The following is a 27,003-nucleotide window of genomic DNA, read 5'->3' as shown; positions in this document are numbered from 1 at the left end:
ATACAGAATAGTGAAAGGCTTGGATAGAGTGGATGTGGAGAGGATGTTTCCACTAGTGGCAGAGTCTAGGACCAGAGGTCACAGCCTCAGAATTAAAGGACGTTCTTTTCTGAAGGAGATGAGGAGAAATTTCTTTAGTCAGAGAGTGGTGAATCTGTGGAATTCATTGTGCCACAAAAAAATAAACTCTGCTTATTGCAGTCTATTTTATTATTGTACCTTTTGATTATTTCTCAGTTGATGAATTGATGATTGGCTAATATGCTAATAGATCGGTAAATCTTACCAAGTCTGCTCTTAAGTGAGCAGGAGAATCTCAGATCAATTCCTCTCAGGTAATGGAACAAAGATCCAATTGTACCAATTCAGTCATAGAACATAGTAAAACATAGAAACAAAGAAATTAGGTGCAGGAGGAGGCCATTTGGCCCTTCGAGCCAGCACCGCCATTCATTGTGATCATGGCTGATCATCCACAATCAGTAACCCGTGCCTGCCTTCTCCCCATATCCCTTGATTCTGCTAGCCCCTAGAGCTCTATCTAACTCCTTTTTAAATTCATCCAGTGAATTGGCCTCCGCTGCCCTCTGTGGCAGAGAATTCCACAAATTCACAACTCTCTGGGTGAAAAAGTTCTTTCTCACCTCAGTTTTAAATGGCCTCCCCTTTATTCTTAGACTGTGGCTCCTGGTTCTGGACTCCCCCAACATTGGGAACATATCCCTTGATTCCTTTAGCCCTAAGAGATAAATCTAACTCTCGTCTTACAGCACAGAAACTGGCTCTTCGGCCCAACTCACCCACGCTGACCAAGATGTTCATGTTCATAAGCTAGTCCCATGTGCCCGCATTCTAAGCCTTTCCTATCCACGTCAATACTGTTTGTTTCCGACACATATTTGAATCACCCTAACCTAATAATTCCTCAGTTTAATCTGTTTTGCTGTGATTTTAGTTTAGTTTAGAGATACAGCGCAGAAACAGGCCCTTCGGCCCACCGGATCCAAACCGATCAGCGATCCCCGCTATCATGGATCAACACTATCCTACACCCACTAGGGACGATTTACATTTATACCAAGTCAATTTACCTACAAACCTGCACGTCTTTTACATCGGATCTCGGAGAAAACCCACGCAGGTCACGGGGAGAACGTACAAACTCCGTACAGACCACACCCGTAGTGGTTATGGAACCCGGGTCTCCGGCGCTGCATTCGCGGCGCTGTGTAGGATGGGATGGGGTAATTTTAACCACATGGCTTTTATTCCAATAGTGATCTCTGTATTTATTTAACTCTCCAAACTGCAGAAACATCATTATTCAATTTAAAAATCACAGTCCTCTGAACTGGTTTTTTTTGGGATCATTTATCTTAACTGCAGCTTCTCGTTGACTTCCAGCTGAAAGAGACTGTTTCCTTGTTTTTCCTCAGTGGCCCTGACCACAATGTTCTGTCAGGGGCCCAAGTATAAATAGTCCCTATCGCTAATTGTACCAGTGAATCCTGCTACGTCTGCTTCTCACGGTGGCGTTTACTGCATGAAGCATATCTAAGAGTGAAGGATTCAGTGTGTAGAGTTAAGATAAGTGTGCACCAAGAATCAAAACATCAATTGCGCAGGTATGGCTCTGTGGCAACGTTTAAAGTCAACAGATGCACATTCTGTCCACCGATGTCACTGGGGTTGCCAACTTTCTCACTCCCAAATAAGGGATAATGGGTGATGTCACCGCCTCGCGCCCCACGTGACCTCACCCAGCCAGTGGCCACGTGCTCCCGCTCCACCAATGGCGGCTGCCGGGGCCAGGAGGTGTGTTGCTACGCAACCTCCATTAGGCGGTTCCCGGGCCTTCGGGCCTACAGTGTCCGGGCCTACACAGTCTGGGACTACAGCGGCCCCTGGGCTATAGTGTCCAAGCCTACAGTGTCCAGGCATACAGTGTCCGGGCCTACAGTGTCCGGCTCTATAGTGTCCGGGCCTACACTGTCTGGCACTACAGCGGCCCCTGGGCTACAGTGTCCGGGCCTACAGTGTCCGGCTCTATAGTGTCCGGGCCTACACAGTCTGGGACTACAGCGGCCCCTGGGCTACAGTGTCCGGGCCTACACTGTCTGGCACTACAGCGGCCCCTGGGCTACAGTGTCCAAACCTACAGTGTCCAGGCATACAGTGTCCGGGCCTACACTGTTTGGCACTACAGCGGCCCCTGGGCTACAGTGTCCGGCTCTATAGTGTCCGGGCCTACACTGTCTGGCACTACAGCGTCCCCTGGGCTACAGTGTCCGGGCCTACAGTGTCCAGGCATACAGTGTCCGGGCATACAGTGTCCGGGCCTACAGCGCCGTCCGGGCCTAATACGGGACAAGGGCGGTCCCTTAGGGGACAAACCAATTTAGCTCAATATGCGGGATGTCCCGGCTAATACGGGGCAGTTGGCAACCCTAGTCCACATCCTCCAAATGAATTTAAAAATGCGAGGCAGAGTGTGTGAGTTCTGTGGTGTGTACTAGGTTCTAGGTTCACTCACTGTGAGTGTTCACTTTGTCCCTGCCCCTCATGGTCTTGTACATCTGAACAAGGTCACCCCCTTAGTCTCCTACAGAATGAAGAAAGAAGTCTCAGCCTCACCAACCTCTTGGGAGATGGCATCGGTGTGAAATCAGGTCACAGAATTTTCCAGCAGGGAAACCAACCTTTGGGCCCAGTTCAACCATGCCAACAAAGATGCCCCATCTAAGCTAGTCCCATTTGCCTGCATTTGGCCCATATCACTCTCAACCCTTCCTATCCATGTACCTGTCCAAGTGGAGTGTCAACTTGCCTGAAGGCAACTGAATCTACTTTACACAGCCAGAATTCAATTTTGTTTAGATTTGGGGTGGTCACGGTGGCGCAGCGGTAGAGTTGCTGCCTTACAGCGAATGCAGCGCCGGAGACCCGGGTTCCATCCCCACTACGGGTGCTGTCTGTACGGAGTTTGTACGTTCTCCCCGTGACCTGCATGGGTTTTCTCCGAGATCTTCTGTTTCCTCCCACACTCCAAAGACGTACAGGTTTGTAGGTTAATTGGCTTGGTAAATGTAAACATTGACCCTTGTGGGTGTAGGATAGTGTTAATGTGCGGGGATCGCTGGTCGGCGCGGACCCGGTGGGCCGAAAGGGCCTGTTTCTGCACTGTATCACTAAACAGGCTATTCGGCCTACTGGGTCCACACTGACCAGCGGTCATCCAAACACATTCGTCTCATTTTTTTTCACTCTCTCATCCATTCCCCACACGTTTGTGCCAATTTTTACGGAGGCCAATTAACCTGCAAACTTCCACGTTTTGGGGATGTGGGAGGAAACCGGAGCACCTGGCGGAAACCCACAAGGTGACAAGGAAACGTGCAAACTCCACACAGACAGCACACAAGGTCAGGATTGAACCCGGGTCTCTGGTGCTGTGGGGCAGCAGTTCTACCAGTGGCACCACTTTGTATCATCAAATCCTAACTCCAATTGTATCTTCAACAGCGAAAAGGGAAGCTCGAGCAATCTAACCAAAAGAATTGCCTGCCAGCCACCTGATGTGGAGAGGATGTTTCCACTAGTGGGAGAGTCTAGGACAGAGGTCACAGCCTCACAATTAAAGGGCGTTCTTTTAGGAAGGAGATGAGGGGATATTTCTTTAATCAGCGGGTGGTGAATCTGTGGAATTCTTTGCCGCAGAAGGCTGTGGAGGCCAAGTCAATGGATATTTTTAAGGCAGAGATGGAGAGATTCTTGATTTGTAGACTAGATGGGCCGAAGGGCCTAATTCTACTCCTATTCCTTATGACTTATGAACATAACCAGTCGAATGATGGTTAAAGAGAATACAAGAGAATGGGCGTCACAGTGGCGCGGCGGTAGAGTTGCCGCCTTACAACGAATGCAGCGCCGGAGGCCCGGGTTCCATCCCCACTACGGGTGCTGTCTGTATGGAGTTTGTACGTTCTCCCCGTGACCTGCGTGGGTTTTATCCTAGATCTTCGGTTTCCTCCCACACTCCAAAGACGTGCAGGTTTGTAGGTTAATTGGCTTGGTAAATGTAGAAATTGTCCCTAGTGGGTGTAGGATAGTGTTAGTGTGCGGGGATCGCTGGTCGGCGTGGGCCGAAAGGGCCTGTTTCTGTGCTGTATCTCTAAACTAAACTAAACTAAACTAGACTAAACTAAACTAGACTAAACTAGACTAAACCCAGTGTGTTGTGATGATGATGATGTATACTAGACTAGACCCACTGTGTGTTGTGATGATATAGACTAGACTAGACTAGACCCACAGTGTGTTGTGATGATGATGATGATGTACACTAGACTAGACCCACAGTGTGTTGTGATGATGATGATGATGTACACTAGACTAGACCCACAGTGTGTTGTGATGATGATGTATACTAGACTAGACTAGACTAGACCCACAGTGTGTTGTGATGATGATGATGTATACTAGACTAGACTAGACTCAGTGTGTTGTGATGATGATGTATACTAGACTAGTCTAGACCCACAGTGTGTTGTGATGATGATGATGTATACTAGACTAGACTAGACCCACTGTGTGTTGTGATGATGATGTATACTAGACTAGACTAGACTAGACCCACAGTGTGTTGTGATGATGATGATGTATACTAGACTAGACTAGACTCACAGTGTGTTGTGATGATGATGTATACTAGACTAGTCTAGACCCACAGTGTGTTGTGATGATGATGATGTATACTAGACTAGACTAGACCCACTGTGTGTTGTGATGATGTAGACTAGACTAGACCCACAGTGTGTTGTGATGATGTAGACTAGACTAAACCCAGTGTGTTGTGATGATGATGTATACTAGACCTTCCATTCCCAGTCTGACCTTTCTGTCATGGGCCTCCTCCAGAGCCATAGTGAGGCCCACCGGAAATTGGAGGAACAGCACCTCATATTTCGCTTGGGCAACTTGCAGCCCAGTGGTATGAACATTGACTTCTCCAACTTTATAGTTCCTCTGTCCCTCTCTTCCCCTCCTCCTTCCCAGATCTCCCTCTATCTTCCTGTCTCCACCTATATTCTCCCTTTGTCCCGCCCCCCTGACATCAGTCTGAAGAAGGGTCTCGACCCGAAACGTCACCCATTCCTTCTCTCCTGAGATGCTGCCTGACCTGCTGAGTTACTCCAGCATTTTGTGAATGTATACTAGACTAGACCCACAGTGTGTTGTGATGATGATGTAGACTAGACCCACAGTGTGTTGTGATGATGTATACTAGACTAGACTAGACCCACAGTGTGTTGTGATGATGTATACTAGACTAGACCAGACCAAACACGCAGTGTGTTGTGATGATGATGTATCTCACTCACCTGGATCTGGATATAAAGGCGAGCTCTCAAACAGCACGGTGGTGCCACCATTGACAAGCGGGCCATAGACCACATAACTGTGCCCTGTGATCCAGCCAATATCTGCCACGCACCCATGGATATCGCCTTCCTCATAATTGAAGACGTACTGAAAGATAAAAGTTGCTGCATTTTACAAGGGCGGTCACGGTGGTGCAGCGGTAGAGATGCCGCCTTACAGCGAATGCAGCGCCGGAGACCCGGGTTCCATCCCCACTACAGGTGCTGTCTGTACGGAGTTTGTACGTTCTCCCCGTGACCTGCGTGGGTTTTCTCTGAGATCTTCGGTTTCCTCCCACACTCCAAAGACGTGCAGGTTTGTAGGTTAATTGTCTGGGTAAATGTAAAAATTGGCCCTAGTGGGTGTAGGATAGTGTTAATGTGCGGGGATCGCTGGTCGGCGCGGACCCGGTGGGCCGAAAGGGCCTGTTTCCGTGCTGTATCTCTAAACTAAATTAATTTCACACTTGGACAGTAGCTTCTGTTTCATGCATTATTTTAACATTTCCTTTATAATAGTCTTGAAAGTACATCTGCGGATAATGTTTTATAAACAGTTAATGCCTGCATTTCAAATCTTTCTGACAAATAGGTGAAAGCCTTTTAAAACTAAATTGAACAAAGAAGATTATTATTCACAAAATGCTGGAGTAACTCAGCAGGTCAGGCAGCATCTCGGGAGATTATTAGATGTTCAAGATGTGGACTCTTATACATCGGCGAGACCAAACGCAGACTGGGCAGAACATCTTCGCTCAGCCCGCCTGGACCTGCCTGATCTCCCAGTTGCTCGACACTTTAATTCTTCTTCCCATTCCCACACAGACCTTTCTGTCCTCAGTCTCCTCCATTGTCAGAGTGAGGCTAAACGCAAATTGGAGGAACAGCATCTCATATTTCGCTTGGGCAGATTACAGCCCAGTGGTATGAACATTGATTTCTCTCACTTCAGGCAGCCCCGGCATTCCCTCTCTCTCTATGTCTCTCCCACCCAAGTTGCACTAGCTTCTCACTTTCACCCTACAAACAGCTAACAATGGCCTGGTTCCTTTATCATCATTACTTTTTTGCATCTCTTTCATTCATTGTTCTTTATCTCTCCACATCACCGTCTATATCTCTCCTTTCCCTTATCCCTAACCAGTCTTAAGAAGGGTCTCGATCCGAAACATCACCCACTGAGTTACTCCGGCTTTTTGTGTCCATATTAGACCACCAGCACAGGATGAACAACTTGCTTTCTAAACATGCGGGGAACTACAGATGCTTGTTTACATAAGAAACAAAGTGCTGGACTAACATAGAACTAGGGTGAATGGTCGGCATGGACTTGGTAGGCTGAAGGGCTTGTTTCCATGTGTAAGAAGTAACTGCAGATGCTGGTTTAAACTGAAGATAGACACAAAAAGCTGGAGTAACTCAGCGGGACAGGCAGCATCTTTGGAGAGAAGGAATGGGTGACGTTTCGGGTCGAGACCCTTCTGCAGACTGATGTTTCCATGCTACATCTCAAACTAATATGAACGTTTTCACTTAGAGGATAGTCCATATCTGGAAGTTGTAGATGCAGATACAATTACGATGTTTAAAAGACATTTGGACAGATCTATTGGAAGGGTTTGGAGAGATATGGGCCAAATGCAGGCAAATGGAACTGGCCTAGTATGTCAACTTGGACAAGGTGTGCTGAAGGGCCTGTTTTCGGGTTGTACAGCTCTTTGACTTTATGATTCCAGATGGAGATGCTGTTGAAACAGCCTGGGTGAGTTCTCTTGCATCCCACAGAGGGCGGTCACGGTGGTGCAGCGGTAGAGTTGCTGCCTTACATCGAATGCAGCGTCGGAGACCTGGGTTCCATTCCCACTACGGGGGCTGTCTGTACGGAGTTTGCACGTTCTCCCCGTGTCTTGCGTGGGATTTCTCCGAGATCTTCGGTTTCCTCCCACACTCCAAAGACGTACAGATTTGTAGGTTAATTGGCTTGGTAAATGTAAAAATTGTCCCTAGTGGGTGTAGGATAGTGTTAGTGTGCGGGGATCACTGGTCGACGCAGACCCGGTTGGCCGAAGGGCCTGTTTCCGAGCTGTATCAGTAAACTAAACTAAACTAAAAAGGACATCCTTTGCAAATATTGCCAATGATGAAACATAGAAACATAGAAAATAGGTGCAGGAGGAGGCCATTTGGCCCTTCGAGCCAGCACCGTCATTCATTGTGATCACGGCTGATCATTCACAATCAGTAACCTGTGCCCAACGTCTCCCCATATTCCTTCATTCCACTAGCCCCTAGAGCTCTATCTAACTCTCTTTTAAATTAATCCAGTGAATTGGCCTCCACTGCCCTCTGTGGCAGAGAATTCCACAAAATCACAACTCTCTGGGTGAAAAAGTTTTTTCTCACCTCAGTTTTAAATGCCCTCCCCTTTATTCTAAGACTGTGGCCCCTGGTTCTGGACTCCCCCAACGATGGGAACATTTTTCCTGCATCTAGCTTGTCCAGTCCTTTTATAATTTTATACGTCTCTATAAGATCCCCTCTCATCCTTCTAAATTCCAGTGAATACAAGCCCAATCTTTCCAATCTTTCCTCATATGACAGTCCCGCCATCCTGGGTATCACAAAATGCTGGAGTAACTCAGCAGGTCAGGCAGCATCTCAGGAGAGAGGGAATGGGTGACGTTTCAGGTCGAGACCCTTCTTCAGACTGATGTCAGGGGGAGCGGGACAAAGGAAGGATATAGGTGGAGACAGGAAGACAGTGGGAGAACTGGGAAGGGGGGAGTGGAAGGGAGGGACAGAGGAACTATCTAAAGTTAGAGAAGTCAATGTTCATACCACTGGGCTGCAAGCTGCCCAGGCGAAATATGAGCTGCTGTTCCTCCAATTTGCGGTGGGCCGCACTATGGCACTGGAGGAGGCCCATGACAGAAAGGTCAGACTAGGAGTGGGAGGGGGAGTTGAAGTGCTCAGCCACCGGGAGATCAGGTTGGTTAAGGCGGACTGAGTGAAGGTGTTGAGCGAAACGATCGCCGAGCCTGCGTTTGGTCTCGCTGATGTAGAGAAGTTTGACATCTGGAACAGCAGATACAATAGATGAGGTTGGAGGAGGTGCAGGTGAACCTCTGCCTCACCTGGAAAGACTGTTTGGGTCCTTGGATGGAGTTGAGGGGGGAGGTAAAGGGACAGGTGTTGCATCACGTGCGGTTGCAGGGGAAAGTGCCCGGGGATGGGGTGGTTTGGGTAGGAAGGGACGAGTGGACCAGGGAGTTACGGAGGGAACGGTCTCTGCGGAACGCAGAGAGGGGAGGGGATGGGAAGATATGGCCAGTGGTGGGGTCCCGTTGTAGGTGACGGAATTGTTGGTGGATAATTTGTTGGATACGCTGGCTGGTGGGGTGGAAGGTGAGAATGAGGGGGATTCTGTCCATGTTACGAATGGGGGGAGGGGGAGCAAGAGTGGAGCTGCGGGATGTAGAGGAGGCCCAATGAGAGCCTCATCTATAATGGGAGAGGGGAAACCCCATTTCCTGAAGAATGAGGACATCTCTGATGCCCTAGTGTGAAACACCTCATCCCGGGCGCAGATGCGGCGTAGACGGAGGAATTGGGAGTAGGGGATAGATAGGGGATAACCCTGACCCTAACCCTTCTCTAACTTTAGATAATTCCTCTGTCCCTCTCTTCCCCTCCCCCTTCCCAGTTCTCCCTCTATCTTCCTGTCTCCACCTATATCCTTTCTTTGTCCCGCCCCCCTGACATCAGTCTGAAGAAGGGTCTCGACCCGAAACGTCACCCATTCCTTCTCTCCAGAGATGCTGCCTGACCTGCTGTTACTCCAGCATTTTGTGATACCTTCGATTTGTACCAGCATCTGAAGTTATTTTCCTACACAACCTCCATCCCAGGGATTAACCTCGTGAACCTACGCTGCACTGCCTCAATAACAAGGACGTTCTTCCTCAAATTAGGAGACCAAAACTGCACACAATACTCCAGATGTGGCCTCACCAGGGCACTATATAACTGCAGAAGGATCTCTTTGCTCCTATACTCAAATCCTTTCGTTATGTAGGCCAACATGCCATTTGCTATCTTCACTGCCTGGTTACTTTCAGTGACTGGTGTACAAGGACACCCAGTTCTCGTTGCACTTCCCCTTTACCTAATCTGACACTGAAGGGCATGTGTGTTTAGGCTGGTGGGTGAAGGTTGAACTGCTGACAATAGAATCAGCAGATGTGCCTCTTTGTCTTACACTAAACTCCTGCAGGCAGTGGTAGCAGTAGTTGGGGGGGGGGGGGGGGGGGGAGGGACATGAGGAACTACCGGTGCTTATGTGGCTGGCTAAACAGGTTTTGCAAGCTCAGTTCCACCACAATGACAGAAACTGTCACATGCCTCTGCTCCCTGGTTTGGCCTGAAAGTCTGTACACTGACTGACTCATGGAAACACTAGAAACTGCAGCTGTTGTTATCTTGATCAAGTATCAAAGTGCTGGAGGAACTCAGCAGATCAGGATGGTGGCGCAGCGGTAGAGTTGCTGCCTTACAGCGAATGCAGCGCCGGAGACCCGGGTTCCATCCCCACTACGGATGCTGTCTGTACGGAGTTTGTACGTTCTCCCCGTGACCTGCGTGGGTTTTCTCCGAGATCTTCGGTTTCCTCCCACACTACAAAGACGTGCAGGATTGTAGGTTAATTGGCTTGGTAAATGTAAAAATTGTCCACAGTGGGTGTAGGATAGTGTTAATGTGCGGGGATCGCTGGTCGGTGCGGACCTGGTGGGCCGAAGGGCCTATTTCCGCGCTGTATCTCTAAACTAAACTAAAGGACAGAAGACAGAGACTTTGGAGAGGTTGCAGAGGACGTTTCCGGAATCATGAGAGGAATAGATGGGGTAGATTGCCAGCTCTTCCAAGCATGAAGTTCAAATTCCACATTTGGATATATTTAGCTCCACTCATAACCAATATATCTGCCAACAATGGCAAGTCTTGAACATAAGCACATGTATAAACACAACGGCCAAAACCACAGCAACTTGACCATAAATGGAGAAGTAGAACTGCAATATTCCGCTCACAACTGAACGGTGAACAGAATTCACAGTTAGAAACATAGAAAATATGTGCAGGAGGCCAGCACCGCCATTCATTGTGATCATGGCTGATCATCCACAATCAGTAACCCGTGCCTGCCTTCTCCCCATATCCCTTGATTCCACTAGCCCCTAGAGCTCTATCTAACTCTCTTTTAAATTCATCCAGTGAATTTGCAGAGAATTCCACAAATTCACAACTCTCTGGGTGAAAACGTTTTTTCTCACCTCAGTTTTAAATGCCTTCCCCTTTATTCTTGGACTGTGGCCCCTGGTTCTGAAATTCTTAGACTGTGGCCCATGGTTCTGAGGCCCCATTGCTCTGCGTGCACTGTGAAGAAAGAATGCTTTTGGAGGACAACACTTTTGGCAATCATGGCTGATCATCCACAATCAGTAACACGTGCCTGCCTTCTCCCCATATCTCTTGATTCCGCTAGAGCTCTATCTAGGTTCCTGGTTCTGGACTCCCCCAACATTGGGAACATTTTTTCCTGCATCTAGCTTATAAAATTATCCTTTTATAATTTTATACGTCTCTATAAGATCCCCTCTCATCCTTCTAAACTCCAGTGAATACAAGCCCAGTCTGTCCAATCTTTCCTCATCAATTCAAATATGACTGATCTATCTCTCCCTCCTAACCCCATTCTACTGCCTTCTCTCCATAACCCCTGTCACCCTTGTTCATGACCCCTGACACCACTCTTCTGTGGCTACCACCCGCTCTTCCTCCTGAAACAGTTGTACTGTTATACTGAGAAACAGTTCATTCCCAGGGAATGACATATTTCGAAATAACAACTTGCATTTATATTACCCATTCAGTGTAATGAAGCATCTGAGTGTTTTCCCCATGATAGGGGAATCAGTAACTGGATGATCAATAATCAATCGGCAAAGGTTTAAGGTGAGAGGGGAAAGTACCTGACAGGAAAAAGGAATCCAACAGGCAACTTTTTCACTTTGAGGAAAAATGTTCCCAATGTTGGGGGAGTCCAGAACCAGGGGCCACAGTCTAAGAATAAAGGGGAGACCATTTAAAACTGAGGTGAGAAAAACTTTTTCACCCAGAGAGTTGTGAATTTGTGGAATTCTCTGCCACAGAGGGCAGTGGAGGCCAATTCACTGGATGAATTTAAGAGAGTTAGACAGAGCTCTTGGGGCTAGTGGAATCAAGGGATATGGGGAGAAGGCAGGCACGGGTTACTGATTGTGGATGATCAGCCATGATCATAATGAATGGCGGTGCTGGCTCAAAGGGCCAAATGGCCTCCTCCTGCACCTATTTTCTGTCTATGTCCATGTCTATGGGTGTTTGGAACGAGCTGCCGGAGGAGGTAGTTGAGGCAGGTAATATAGCAACATTTAAAAGACATTTGGACAGGTATATGGATAGGAAAGGTTTAGAGGGATATGGGGCAAACGCGGGTAAATGGAACTAGCTTAGATGGGCATCTTGGTCGGCATGGATGAGTTGGGCCGAAGGGCCTGTTTCTGTGCTGTGTGTCTTTAAGACATTTGACAGCGCCATAATCAGGCAGTTTGACTCAAGCCCCATAATAGCCATTGACCCCAGAGGTCAAATCTTATCATATCATATCATATATATACAGCGCGGAAACAGGCCTTTTCGGCCCACCGGGTCCGCGCCGACCAGCGATCCCCGCACATTAACACTATCCTACACACACTCGTGACATTTTTACATTTACACCAAGTCAATTAACCTACAAACCTGCACGTCTTTGGAGTGTGGGAGGAAACCGAAGCCCTCGGAGAAAACCCACGCAGGTCACGGGGAGAATGTGCAAACCAAAGATACTAGAGGAGCAAGATAGACCACTCGACCCTAAAAACCGTAGCATGTCACAGCGCCATTTTAGTAGGCAGAAACTTGCAGAAACATTTTAAAAGAACAAAAATCTGTGAATTGATAGATGAGATATATTCTGCATTTTTATGGTATCATCACACATACTGTTCCCCCACAACACTGATTACATTGCGAGAGGCAGAGCGAACGGCAGGGTTTGCTTACTAAAATGGCTCCTTTGCGTACTACACTTCAGTATCGACGATTTCAACAGAGTGGTCCATCTTGTTCCTCTAGTATCTTTGGTACAAACTCCGTGCAGACAGCAGGGAGAGAGAGAGAGAGTGATGAGATGTCGGTGCGTGTGTGACGGGACTGGTGCGGAGGTTAACACTGACCAAATGTAGCTGTTCAATGGCTACCTTGTGGGTGAGCGATGCGTACAGCAGGTATCCAGCCTGTGTATGTACCAGGCCTTTGGGTTGCCCTGTGCTTCCTGAGGTATACAGCAGGAACAGCAAGTCCTCACTGTCCATGGACTCAGGCTCGCACACAGCCTCCTCCTTATCCATTTCCTACGAAGAAAAGGCAGGTTGTCATTGACAAATACAACGTAGAACAATATGTCCGAGCCCAACATTTCAGCTTAGAGATACAGCACAGAAACAGGCCCTTCGGCCCACCGGGTCCGCGCCGACCAGCGATCCCTGTACATTAATACTATCCTAGGGACAATTTACACTTCCACCAAGCCAATTAACCTACAAACCTGTACGTCTTTGGAGTGTGGGAGGGAACCGAAGATCTCGGAGAAAACCCACGCAGGTCACGGGCAGAACGTATAAACTCCGTACAGACAGCACCTGTAGTGGGGATGGAACCCGGGTCTCCGGCGCTGCATTCGCTGTAAGGCAGCAACTCTACCGCTGCACCACCGTGCCGCACTCTGATGCCAGGATGAACTAATCTCCGCTTTCACATAATTCATATCCCTCCATAACCTGCATTTACATGTGCTGATATAAAAGCCTCTTAAATGCCACTTTTGTGTCTGCCTCCACCACCAGCCTTGGCAGCAGGTTCCAGGCATCCACCACCCTCTGTGTAACAAAACATGCCCCACACATCTCCTTAAACATGGCCCATCTCACCTTGAAGCTCTACCCTCTCGTCTGACATTTCAAATAGAAACAGAAACATAGGAGGCCATTCGGCCCTTCGAGCCAGCACCGCCATTCATTGTGATCATGGCTGATCATCCACAATCAGTAACCCGTGCCTGCCTTCTCCCCATATCCCTTGATTCCACTAGCCCCTAGAGCTCTATATAACTCTCTTTTAACTTCATCCAGTGAATTGGCCTCCACTGCCCTCTGCGGCAGAGAATTCCACAAATTCACAACTCTCTGGGTGAAAAAGTTTTTTCTCACCTCAGTTTTAAATGGCCTCCCCTTTATTCTTAGACTGTGGCCCCTGGTTCTGGACTCCCCCAACATTGGGAACATTTTTCCTGCATCGACCTTGTCCAGTCCTTTTATAAATTTATACGTCTCTATAAGATCCCCTCTCATCCTTCTAAATTCTAGTGAATACAAGCCCTGTCTTTCCAATCTTTCCTCATGGTAAACACCCATGCAAAACAGTCTTACAGTTCATGTCTTTTGTCTCTTAAAACACATGTTTTTGATGGGAGAGAGGGAAGAACAATGACGCCTGGAGACTGGATGTGAGGTCAGTGAGTTTGGGCATCACTGACAATGTATCTGGTCTGTGAAGGCAGTGGATAGGGTTGCCGTATTAGCCGGGACATCCCATATATTGGGCTAAATTTGTTTGTCCCGTACGGGACCACCCTTGTCCCATATTAGGCCCGGACGGGCACTGTCGGCCCGGACACTGTAGGCCCGGACACTGTAGGCCCAGGGGCCGCTGTAGGCCCGGACACTGTAGGCCCGGACATTGTAGGCTCGGACACTGTAGGCCCGGACACTGTAGGCCCGGGAACCGCTGTAGGCCCAGACACTGTAGGCTAACGGAGTGTGTTCGGGGAGTGTGGCCAAGTGTGTTTGCCTAACGGAGGTTGCGTAGCAACCCGCTTCCCGAGCCGGGCAGACTCTATTGGTGGAGTGGGAGCACGTGGCCGCTGGCTGGGTGAGGTCACATGGGGCGCGGGGCAGTGAGGTCACCTTTTGTCCCTTATTTGGGAGTTAGAAAGTTGGCAACACTAGCAGTGGACCACTTCATGGATGCTGGGGAACCAAGAAGTGAGTCCACATTGCAGAAGAGGAGGTATCACAGAGTCTTCATCTTCCTGTCTAACGAAGTGACCATTTCCAGGGAACAGTGTGGTTGTCCCACTTGGTGTCTGTTCAGCAACACACCCTGGGACCCTGCCATTCCCTTTATACCTCCTGGCCTAGTTTGTTTTGTGCCAAATGCCTCACTTTGCAGTTGTCCGAGTTAAATTGCATATCCCATCTTTTTGCCCACTTTCCCAGCTGATCATTATACTGTTGTAATCTTAGACAGCCTTCTTCACTGTACCAACAATTTATCCTGTTAGATATTGTTATTTACGAGGATGTTGCCAGGACTAGAGGGTTTGAGCTACATGGAGAGGTTGAGTAGGATGGGTCTCTATTCCATGGAGCGCAGGAGGATGAGGGGAGATCTTATAAAGCAGTACAAAATCATGAGAGGAATAGATCGGGTAGATGCACAGAGGCTCTTGCCCAGAGTAGGGGAATCGAGTACCAGAGGACATAGGTTCAAGGAGAAGGGGAAAAGATTTAATAGGAATCTGAGGGGTAACTTTTTCACACAAAGGGTGGTGGGTGTATGGAACAAGCTGCCAGAGAAGGTAGTTGAGGCTGGGACTATCCCATCATTTAAGAAACAGTTGGACAGGTACATGGATAGGACAGGCTTGGAAGGATATGGACCAAATGCGGGTAAGTGGGACTAGGGTAGCTGGGACATTGTTGGCCAGTGTGGACGAGTCGGGCCGAAGGGCCTGTTTCCACACTGTATCACTCTATAACTCTATGAAGGGCCTGTTTCCACACTGTATCACTCTATGACTCTATGAAGGGCCTGTTTACAACTGTATCACTCTATGACTTGCAGCAGCACAACAAAATATGTAAACATAGAACACTGTAAACAATATAATAAACGAGAGAAAAGAAAGTTCAATGTGTATATATACACATACCCACATACACATATATATAGATCATATATATATATATATATCCACACACACACATACGTACACACAAACAACAAACAATAATAGTGCAATAACAACAATAGTGTATTGTAGTTCACAGTTTCTTTGAGGTGGTAGTGTTTAATACCTGCGTACCATCGATATCTACAGCACTGCCCGAACATTATGGCTATTTCATGTAACATGAGTAATAAACCTTTACACAATAGTCATTTCTAATCACCGCAGTTTGATCCCCGTACAATGATTTAAACGTTGCCAAAGGTATAGGTTTTAACAATAACACTAAGGCGGTCAAGGTGGTGCAGCGGTAGAGTTGCTGCCTTACAGCGAATGCAGCGCCGGAGACCCGGGTTCCATTCCCACTACGGGTGCTGTCTGTATGGAGTTTGTACGTTCTCCCCGTGACCTGCGTGGGTTTTCTCTGAGATCGGTTTCCTCCCACACTCCAAAGACGTGTAGGTTTGTAGGTTAATTTGCTTGGTAAATTTTTTTTTTAATAGTCCCAAGTGTGTGTAGGATAGTGTTAGTGTGCGGGGATCGCTGGTCGGTGCGGACCTGGTGGGCTGAAGGGCCTGTTTCCGCGCTGGATCTCTAAACTAAACTAAACTAGACTTACTTCCTCAAGTGGGATGTCGAGCTCTCCCATGGGAACCTTCTTGTCTGTTCTCTGTCCAACAAAAACATGTTTCACTGTGGGGCATTCTTCCAGCGCCTCATCCACTGTCCTCTTCAGTTCGATTACACGACCACCGCGGACTCCTTCGTTACAGGTGATAACCACCTTGCATTGGGCTAACATATTGAAAACAAAGAGCATGGGTGGATGTTGATGGCATAGAAATCCACAGCAAACAAACAGAGGCAAAAGGAAATCATTCCAGAAGCTTTGCAACTAATCTTCACTCTGAGTGAAGTTCACCTGATACCATTTATTCACAAAATGCTGGAGTAACTCAGCAGGTCAGGCAGCATCTCGGGAGAGAAGGAATGGGTGACGTTTCAGGTCGAGACCCTTCTTCAGACTGATGTCAGGGGGGCGGGACAAATACCATGCCTAGAGCAGAAAGTGGTGGACCTCAGTGGGTCAGGCAGCATCTGCGGAGGGAATTGACAGTCGTTGTTTCAGGTCAAGACTCTTCTTCAGTCTGAAGAAGGATCCTGACCCGAAATATGGCCTGCCCATTTCCTCCACAGAAGCAACCTTGCCCGCTTATGGCTTTGGAATCACGAGGAACTGTAGATAGACACAAAAGTCTGGAGTAATTATTCACAAAATGCTGGAGTAACTCAGCAGGACAGGCAGCATCTCTGGAGAAAAGGAAAATGTGACGTTTCGGGTTGAGACCCTTCTTCAGACTATAAATGCTGGAATCCTCAGCAAAACACTAAATGTTGGAGAAACTCAATGGGTCAGGCATCATCTGTGGAGGGAATGAACACACAAATATTTTGCAAATGGGGCTAGGAAAATGACTGTCAATTCCCTCCACAGATGCTACCTGACTCTCTGAGCCATAGAAACATAGAAAATAGGTACAGGAGGCCATTTGGCCCTTCGAGCCAGCACCACCATTCATTGTGATCGTGGCTGATCATCCACAATCAGTAACCCGTGCCTGCCTTATCCTCATATCCCTTGATTCCACTAGCCCTTAGAGCTCTATCTAACTCTCTCTTAAATCCATCCAGTGAATTGGCCTCTTGTTCTCGTGCGACAACTGAGGAAACACAATCTGCCACAGGCAATGATGGTCCAATTCTATACTGCTATCATTGAGTCCGTCCTCACCTTCTCCATCGTGGTCTGGTTTGGCTCAGCCACCAAGCACGACATCCGGAGGCTGCAATGGATCGTTCGCACAGCTGAGAAGGTTGTTGGCTGCAACCTTCCTCCCATTGACAAACTGTACACTGCAATGGGCCAGGAAGCGAGCGGGCAAGATCATCTCTGACCCCTCTCACCCTGGTCACAAACTCTTTGAAGCACTTCCTTCTGGAAGGCGACTCCGGACTGTCAAAGCACCCACAGCCAGACATAAAAACAGCTTTTTCCCACGAGTGATAGCTCTACTCAATAACCAAAGTCTGTCGTCTGTTTGTTGCTCTGGTTTATTTTCACCCACATGTTTAGACCGTAATGTTGTATCCTTATTGTTTTGATGTGTTTATGCTTTATTCTTCATTGTTAACTGTATGTTTGTGTTGTCATTTGTGAGCGGAGCACCTTGACACATTCCTTGTATGTGCACATACTTGGCCAATAGACTTATTCATTCATAGGTGACACAGGGTGAACCTCTATAGCACACGGACTGGTTGCATCATGGTCTGGTTTGGCAACGCGAATTCCCAATGTTGGGGGAGTCCAGAGCCAGGGGCCAAAGTCTAAGAATAAAGGGGGGGGCATTTAAAACTGAGGTGAGAAAAAACATTTTCACCCAGAGAGTTGTGAATTTGTGGAATTCTCTGCCACAGAGGGCAGTGGAGGCCAATTCACTGGATGAATTTAAAAGAGAGTTAGATAGAGCTCTAGGGGCTAGTGGAATCAAGGGATATGGGGAGAAGGCAGGCACAGGGTACTGATTGTGGATGATCAGCCATGATCACAATGAATGGCGGTGCTGGATCGAAGGGCCGAATGGCCTCCTCCTGCACCTGTTTTCAATGTTTTTTCTATGTTTCTATGAATGAAGGTGATTACAGAGAATGATAGTCACTGCCCGCTCCATCACGGGTACTGACCTCTATACCATACAGGAGATCTACAGGAGCTGCTGCCTCAAAAAGGCGCCACACTCTTGCCTCACTGCTAACATTAGAAAGAAGGACTCTCCAGGTTCATAGCAACCTCTGCACAACATGATCCACTACCATGGCCACTATCATCTTCTACTGGCTTTGTTTTCGTCGCGTTACAGATTCTTTGCACGACCGTGGTCTTGTTACCTGGTATTACTCTTTATTCATTTATTATATTATTGATTATTATATATTTATCTGTGATTTATTGCATTTATGGACCTGTTCAGCTACAGCAAACAATAAGGTCATTGTTCTGTTGCCAGTACATATAACAAATAAACACTCTTAATTCAAGGGTCAACTTCATCAGGAGTGATTCATTGTCGTATGTACCAAATACAGAATTAATTTTTTACCTGCTTCACCAAAACAGATCTGTAAACATTGTTTAGTTTAGTTTAGTTTAATCTATTTATTGTCACGTGAAAAGCTTTTTGTTGCGTGCTAACCAGTCAGCGGAAATACTATACATAGAAACATAGAAACTATACATGATTAGAATTGAACCATCCACAGTGTACAGATTCGTGATAAAGGGAATAACGTTGATAAAATCTAACAAAGTCCATCAAAGACAGTCCGAGGGTCTCCAATGACATAGATAGTAGCTCAGGACTGTTCTCTAGTTGTTGATAAGATGGTTCAGTTGCCTGATAACAATTCTCATAAATAACATAATAAACAAACTAAAAAGTTCAATTAATTTTTTTAAAAGCTGGGACTGATGCAGCTTGCCCCCTTATGACGTGGATGTGGCCTAAAGATGTCATAGCAACAGAAAATAGGTGCAGGAGGAGGCCATTTGGCCCTTCGAGCCAGCACCGCCATTCATTGTGATCATGGCTGATCATCCACAATCAGTAACCCGTGCCTGCCTTCTCCCCATATCCCTTAATTCCGCTAGCCCCTAGAGCTCCATCCATGGGTTTTATCCAAAATCTTGCGGCGGTAGAGTTGCTGCCTTACCCGGAGACCCAGGTAATGCAGCGCCGGAGACCCGGGTTCCATCCCCTCTGCGGGTGCTGTCTGTACGGAGTTTGTACGTTCTCCCCGTGACCTGAGTGGGTTTTCTCCGAGATTTTCGGTTTCCTCCCACACTCCAAAGGCGTACAGGTTTGTAGGTTAATTGGCTTGGTAAATGTAAAAATTGTCCCTAGTGTGTGAGGGATAGTGTTAATGTGCGGGGATCGCTGGTCGGCGCAGACCCGGTGGGCCGAAGGGCCTGTTTCTGCGCTGTATCTCTAAACTAAACTAAACTAAACCCACTTTCGTCTTCACAGAAAGTAATGTGAAAGTATTAGTGACTGTTGTCTTATTTACACATAAACGTGACTTAATTATTTTCTAAATAGACTTTGTTGCCCTGACAGGAAAAGCAGACACTGGGCAAAACATGGAAAATTGTCCACTGTTTACTCTCCCATAATAACACTAAGGATTTAGCAATCCAAAATCAATTTCTAATTCACAATGACTAAAGTACATAAGTATCCCCTAATTCCTATTCCCTCTAGTCATGCCACACAGAAAAGCCATATATTTTTCTCCTATGACCCAATTAATATTTTGACTATGTATTAAATTACAAATACAATGGGGCACATGGATTATGTTAAGTGGATAGATAGATAGATGTCAGCTTTTTAGGTTCAATCAGCTAGAGAGAGAGTATTGGTCTCTCTACCTTCTTCTGTTAGATGGGTCACGACATGAATCTTTGCCCATCCATGTTACTGGAGTAATTCCCATTGATTTACTCCAGTAGTTTGTATCTTGAACTCATGATACTGTTTAGAGAAACAGTGCAGACACAGGCCCTTCGGCCCACCGGGTCCGCGCCGACCAGCGATCCCCGCACATTAACACTATCCTACACCCACTAGGTATAATTTTTACATTTACCAAGCCAATTAACCTACAAACCTGCACGTCTTTGGAGTGTGGGAGGAAACCGAAGATCTCGGAGAAAACCCACGCAGGTCACGGGGAGAACGGACAAACTCCGTAGACAGCACCCGTAGTGGGGATGGAACCCGGCTCTCCGGCGCTGTAAGGCGGCAACTCTACCGCTGCGCCACCGTGCCGTCCAGTTGTATTTGACTGGATAGCACGCAGAACAAACTTTTCACTGCCATTTTGTACAAGTGGCAATAAATAAATTAAGTCAATAAGTGGACACCTAATGTTTGAATTGACAACTGACAACTTCTTTCCCTGTGTTATCCGGCTTCTGAACGGTCCTTCCATCAGCTCGGGTACTGTCCGATTCACCTCTACCCCATTGCAGACATTGGACTTTGTCTCTGGAACTGATGCGCTACAATGCTGAGAACTAGTCTGCTCTGTATCTTCCCCTTTGCTCCACCTGCTGTACTTGAGTTTGACGTGATTGTATGTATGTATGGTGAATCTAATCCATTTATTCACAAAATGCTGGAGTAACTCAGCAGGTCAGGCAGCATCTCGGGAGAGAAGGAATGGATAGCAGGAAACAAAGCTTTTCACTGTACCTCAGTACAATTGACAATAATAGACAATACAATAGACAATAGACAATAGGTGCAGGAGTAGGCCATTCGGCCCTTCGAGCCAGCATCACCATTCAATGTGATCATGGCTGATCATTCACAATCAGTACCCCGTTCCTGCCTTCTCTCCATACCCCCTGACTCCACTATCTTTAAGAGCTCTATCCAACCCTCTCTTGAAAGCATTCAGAGAATTGGCCTCCACTGCCTTCTGAGGCAGAGAATTAATAAACCGAAACCAAACTGGATACATAACGCTCGAACAGACAACTAACATAACTCTTAATTAGACCAAAGAGCAATGAAAAGAATGCAAGATCACGTACCATCACGGATCCTTCCCGCCAGGGCTTGGGCACTGAATCCCGCAAAGACCACCATGTGCACGGCCCCGATCCTCGCGCACGCCAGCATTGTTACTATGGCCAGCGGGGTCATTGGCAGGTAGACCGCCACTCTGTCTCCCCTCTGCACACCGTAGCGCTTCAAGGTATTAGCCAGGCGGCACGTGCTCTCCAAAAGCTCCCTGTAACACACAACCATGGACTAATCATACAGGGTGGTGGTGAAGTCCGGGCGCCTGGCAGACATGGGCACTGCCCGAGCCGGCTGCCTGCCCCTTTACGGGTTACGTCCGTGCCCGGGTGGTACTTGAGAGGGACCACGCGCTGTCCACGGGCACCATGGGGGATTTCCATGACGGCTGGGCACCGCGGGGGGTGGAATGCATCCTGGACAAGGATTGTAACATGGTTGGTCAAGAGTGACCAACAAGAGTAACATGGTTGAGAGTGATCAGCCATGATCGCATTGAATGGCGGTGCTGGCTCGAAGGGCTGAATGGCCTACTCCTGCACCTATTGTCTATTGTCTATTGTCTATTGTAACATTTAAGAATATTTGTTTAGATACTTGGGTGATTTTGTATTCTGGTGGTGGGTTTGTTTGACATTGTTTTGTATTGTATCTATTATTACAATAATTGGTCACATTTATTTTTGCTACAAATTCGGGCGGCACGGTGGTGCAGCGGTAGAGTTGCCGCCTTACAGCGAATGCAGCGCCGGAGACCCGGGTTCCATCCCCACTATGGGGGCTGTCTGTACGGAGTTTGTTCATTCTCCCCGTAGGTTAATTGGCTTGGTAAATGTAAAAATTGTCCCTAGTGGGTGTAGGATGGTGTTAGTGTGCGGGGATCGCTGGCCGGCGCGGACCCGGTGGGCTGAAGGGCCTGTTTCAGCTCTGTATCTCTAAACTAAACTAAACTAAACTACGGGTGCTGTCTGTACGGAGTTTGTACGTTCTCCCTGTGACCTGCGTGGGTTTTCTCCGAGATCTTCAGTTTTCTCCCACATTCTAAAGACGTGCAGGTTTGTAGGTTAATTGACTTGGTGTATGTGAAAATTGTCCCTCGTGTGTAGGATAGTGTTAATGTGTGGGGATTGCTGGTCGCGACAGACTTGGCCTGTATTTCTAAACTAAATTAAACTAAACTAAACCAAGTTTATTGAACGTGATGTAGGATTCTTAGCTTAGAGAGGAACGATGCTGTGTTCAAAGCGCTCTAGGTCATACCTGTACGTGATCCTGACCTCAGTGCCCGGCTCATCTCTCTCCCAGATCACAGCCACCTTGTTGGGGGACTGGTTAGCATGACGATCCAAACAGTTCACTGAGAATAAATGCACGTTAGCAACAGACCATCAGAGACAGCATCTTAATCACAAACATGGCGGCATGGTGGCGCAGCGGCAGAGTTGCTGCCTTACAGCGAATGCAGCGCCGGAGACCAGGGTTCCATCCCCACTACGGGTGCTGTCTGTACGGAGTTTGTACGTTCTCCCCGTGACCCGCGTGGGTTTTCTCCGAGATCTTCGGTTTCCTCCCACACTCCAAAGACGTGCAGGTTTGTAGGTTAATTGGCTTGGTAAATGTAAAAATTGTCCCTAGTGGGTATAGGATAGTGTTAATATGCGGGGATCGCTGGTCGGCGCGGACCCGGTGGGCCGAAGGGCCTGTTTCCGCGCTGTATCTCTAAACTAAATTTTAAAAATTAAAAAGAAACAAAACACCAAACAAAATCTGGCACCTAACCGAAGCAATTATGAGGAATGATGGCCTAAAGCTTCTTCAAAGAAATATGTCTGAAAGAGGAGAGGAAGGTGAACATCGCCTATCCATGTTCTCCACAGATGCTGCCTGACCCGCTGAGTTACTCCAGCACTCTGTGAAACGTCACCTATCCATGTTCTCCAGAGATGCTGCCTGACCCACTGTGTTACTCCAGCACTCTGTGAAACATCACCTATCCATGTTCTCCACAGATGCTGCCTGACCCTGATGCCTCCTGAACGCTGGTCATTTCTCCAGTTTTGGGGAGCAACTAATTAAAGTAGATCTGGTCTATCCCCTCTTCATTGTTCTTGTGTATCGCCCACCAAAAATGCATAAGGACTTCATCACCCAATTTGCTGATTTTATCTCTAACATTTTGCCCAAATTTAACCGGGTCCTGATTCTTGGTGATTTTAACATTCATGTTTGCTGTCCTACTAAGCCTCCTGTGAGTGAATTTATGCACCTGGTTGAGTCCTTCAATCTGTCTCTACTTACCACTGGACCCACTCACAAGCTGGGTCATACACTCGACCTAGTGTTATCGTCTGGTTTCCCAATCAGCAACATAGAAATTATTGATGCTTGCCTGTCAGATCACAGCGCTGTTATATTTGATACATCTCTGCCTTTCTCTCCCGCCAAATCTCATCTCCTTGTTCGTTACTCCCGCTACATAAACTCATCGACTGCCAGTAAATTCTCCGAGGCTCTCATAGCTGCCCCCAATATCTGCACTATTGAGGCTTCTCCCCCCCATCTCAGCACTGAGGATCTCATCTCTTTATTTAATATCACTTGCTCTTCATCCTGGATTCTGTTGCTCCTCTTAAAATGAAAAAGCCTAAGCCCAAAGGTCGGCCTTGGCTCAATGACACCACCAGCCCTAAGAAGAGAATGCAGAAAATCAGAACGGAGGTGGAAATGTGACAAGCTTCAAATTTTCTTCGAAATTCTGAGAAACAATCTTCTCAAATACCAGGAAGCAGTAAGGTCTGAGTGAGCACAATACTTTTCCGACCTTATCTCCAAAAACTCTCATAATTCCAAGGTCTGTCATATGTCCCGCCCCCAGTACCAGCTTAGTTGGGTCCCCTGCTAAGTGCAAAGAATTCTCTAAATTTTTCACTACCAAAGTTGAGAACATTAGAATGAATATTTCCCCTCCCACCCGTGACCTAGCTGTTCATCTAAATTGGACTGTTTCCAACCCGTCACTCTATCCTCCCTTGCAAAGCTTGTCTCCACTATGAAACCTGCAACCTGCCCCCTTGATGCTGTCCCCACTGCCCTTCTGAAGGATGTCATTGCAATAGCCGGTCCCAGCATCCTCTCATCAACAGTTCTCTGGCCACTGGCACTGTTCCAATCTGCTTCAAGCACGCGGTGGTCCAGCCCCTACTGAAAAAACCTAACCTAGACCCCACCTTGCCTAGCAACTACAGACCCATTTCCAAACTGCCATTCCTGTCAAAAGTCCTTGAAAAGGTCATTCTAAATCAACTACTGCCTTACCTACACCAAAATACCATCCTGGAAAGTTTCCAGTCAGGTTTCAGGGCCCACCACAGCACAGAGTCTGCCTTGTTGAAGGTACACAACGACCTGCTTCTCGCCATCGACACCGGCGACTGCAATCTTGCTCCTTCTCAACCTCAGCACTCTGTGAAACGTCACCTATCCATGTTCTCCAGAGATGCTGCCTGACCCGCTGAGTTACTCCAGCATTTTTTGTTCTACCATGAATTTTAATGCTGAAAGTTACAAAGAAACATTTGCAACATCAGAACCTGAAAGACAGTGGAGGCCAATTCACTGGATGAATTTAAAAGAGAGTTAGATAGAGCTCTAGGGGCTAGTGGAATCAAGGGATATGGGGAGAAGGCAGGCACGGGTTACTGATTGTGGATGATCAGCCATGATCACAATGAATGGCGGTGCTGGCTCGAAGGGCCAAATGGCCTCCTCCTGCACCTATTTTTTATGTTTCTATGTTTTTATGAAAGAATGTAAGAACAATGAAAAACATGCCGATTTGATGCACGTATAAATATTAATTTCCCAAAACCTTCAGCTGTTCATGCACTTTCTTCGTCTCGATTATACTGATGCTGATTTCAGCAGGAATTAGTCTCATATGAAAAGCATCCAATCAACCCACTGTTCCTATCCCATTTCGTGATTTAGAGATGTAAATGCTGAGGCTCTATAGGAGGAGGTTTACAAGAATGATTCCAGGAATGAGTGGGTTAACATATGAGGAGCGTTTGATGGCACTGGGCCTGTACTCGCTGGAGTTTAGATGGATGAGGGGGGGACCTCATTGAACCATACGGAATAGTGAAAGGCTTGGATAGAGTGGATGTGGAGCGACCTTTAATTCTGAGGTTATGTCCACTGGTGGGAGAGTCTAGGATTTTTAAAGGCAGAGATAGACAAATTCTTGATTAGAACGGGTGTCAAGGGTTATGGGGAGAAAGCAGGAAAATGGGATTAAGAGGCAGAGATCAGCCATGATTGAATGGCAGAGTAGATTCAATGGGCTGAATGGCCTAGTTTTACTCCTATAACTTAGGATCCAATTGGTCACATTCCTTCATTAGAATCATAACACAGTAGGTCAGGCCTCATCTCTGGATAACATGGATGGGCATCGTTTCGGGTTGAGACCCTTCTTCAGACTGATCGTAGTAGGGGGGGAAAGCTGGAAGAGAGGCGGGGGTGGGAGAGAGCCGGGCGAGTGATAGGTGGATACAGGTGAGGGGAGGTTCATTGGCAGATGGATGGGCCAAGGCCAGAGATACAAAGACAGAAAATGTGAGAAATGGGGATACAGATGGAAGTAGCATGAAATGTGAAGCCAGAGTGGTGCAGCGGTAGAGTTGCTGCCACAGCGAATACAGCGCCGGAGACCCGGGTTCCATCCCCACTACAGGTGCTGTCTGTACGGAGATTGTACGTTCTCCCCGTGACCTGCGTGAGTTTTCTCCGAGATCTTTGCTTTCCTCTCACACTCCAAAGACGTGCAGGGTTGTAGGTTAATTGGCTTGGTGTATGTGTAAATTGTCCCTAGTGGGTGTAGGATAGTTAATGTGCGGTGGGCCGAAAGAGACTGTTTCCGCGCTGTACCTCTGAACTAAACTAAACTAAAAGTTAGGAACATAGGTGGAAGGGGGAACGGAAAAATTGGTGCACTTCCAGGTGGGGCACAGAGAAAAGAGAGTGAAAAAAAGAAAGTAACGGGGGGAAATGTCCACATTAGAGGGCAGAGCTAAGAAAGTGAGAGGGGGAAAGTTTAATGGAGACTAGACCAAGTAGACCCGTTGGGCCCAAACCTGCATTGGTGCAGCACCCTCTCCTGCCCCCCTCCAACTCCCCTCTCCCCCTCCCTCCTCCCCCCCTCCCTCCCTCCCTCCTCCCCCCCTCCCTCCCCCTCCCCCTCTCCCCTCCCTAGGAGATAGACCTAAACTTTAAAATGTGAATAACTTAAAAAATATAACACCGATTTCCATGAAACCTCTTCCATTAGCACCAAAGGGACGACGATGTGTAAGGTGGGCCTAAAATGGTCACGCTATCGTGTACCATGTTGGCTGTAGTTCAGGAACAAACAAACAAACAAACGAGAGTTTTAGTATATAGATGGGCAGGGCAGTTTCTTACAGAGAGAGTAGGGAGCCTGGAACGTAGTGGTGGAAGCAGATACGATAGTGGTGTTTAAGTGGCTTTTAGGTAGTCACATGGCAGTGCAGGGAATAGAGGGGTGTGAATCATGTATGGGCAGATGAGACCAGTTTAACTTGGCATCATGTCCTGGACAAATGTTGTGGGCCGAAGGGCCTGTTCCTGTAGAAACATAGAAACATAGAAATTAGGTGCAGGAGGAGGCCATTTGGCCCTTCGACTTGAATATCTCAACTTAATGGTTCAAATTCTTGCATCGCCGATCTCTGCCATATCTCACAGTCATACGGCCATTCATTGT

The 27,003-nt window shown here is 47.4% G+C and overlaps 2 protein-coding genes across 3 annotated transcripts in view; both read right to left on the bottom strand.

Annotated features, from left to right (window-relative positions):
* The window catches only part of LOC144596430 (uncharacterized), a 336,471-nt gene that overhangs the window by 297,238 nt on the left and 12,230 nt on the right, over positions 1-27,003 (bottom strand). The window lies entirely within an intron of this gene.
* Positions 1-27,003, bottom strand: part of LOC144596431 (acetyl-coenzyme A synthetase 2-like, mitochondrial) — a 76,115-nt gene that overhangs the window by 41,000 nt on the left and 8,112 nt on the right. For both annotated transcript variants that reach the window (XR_013547610.1, XM_078404665.1), the window contains exons 2-6: positions 22,479-22,575; positions 21,230-21,429; positions 16,190-16,365; positions 12,761-12,913; positions 5,382-5,529 (exon numbers count right to left, since the gene is read on the bottom strand). Coding sequence is in view for 1 of the 2 variants with exons in the window: in XM_078404665.1 (XP_078260791.1) it covers positions 5,382-5,529; positions 12,761-12,913; positions 16,190-16,365; positions 21,230-21,429; positions 22,479-22,575 (774 nt within the window). In the remaining variant the exon portion in view is untranslated. The remainder of the gene's footprint in view (positions 1-5,381; positions 5,530-12,760; positions 12,914-16,189; positions 16,366-21,229; positions 21,430-22,478; positions 22,576-27,003) is intronic.

This window comes from Rhinoraja longicauda, chromosome 9 (genome assembly GCF_053455715.1).
Source record: "Rhinoraja longicauda isolate Sanriku21f chromosome 9, sRhiLon1.1, whole genome shotgun sequence".
Classification (NCBI taxonomy): Eukaryota; Metazoa; Chordata; class Chondrichthyes; order Rajiformes; family Arhynchobatidae; genus Rhinoraja; species Rhinoraja longicauda.
Note: the sequence above shows the minus strand (reverse complement) of the source record. Positions and strands in the feature narration are given on the sequence as shown.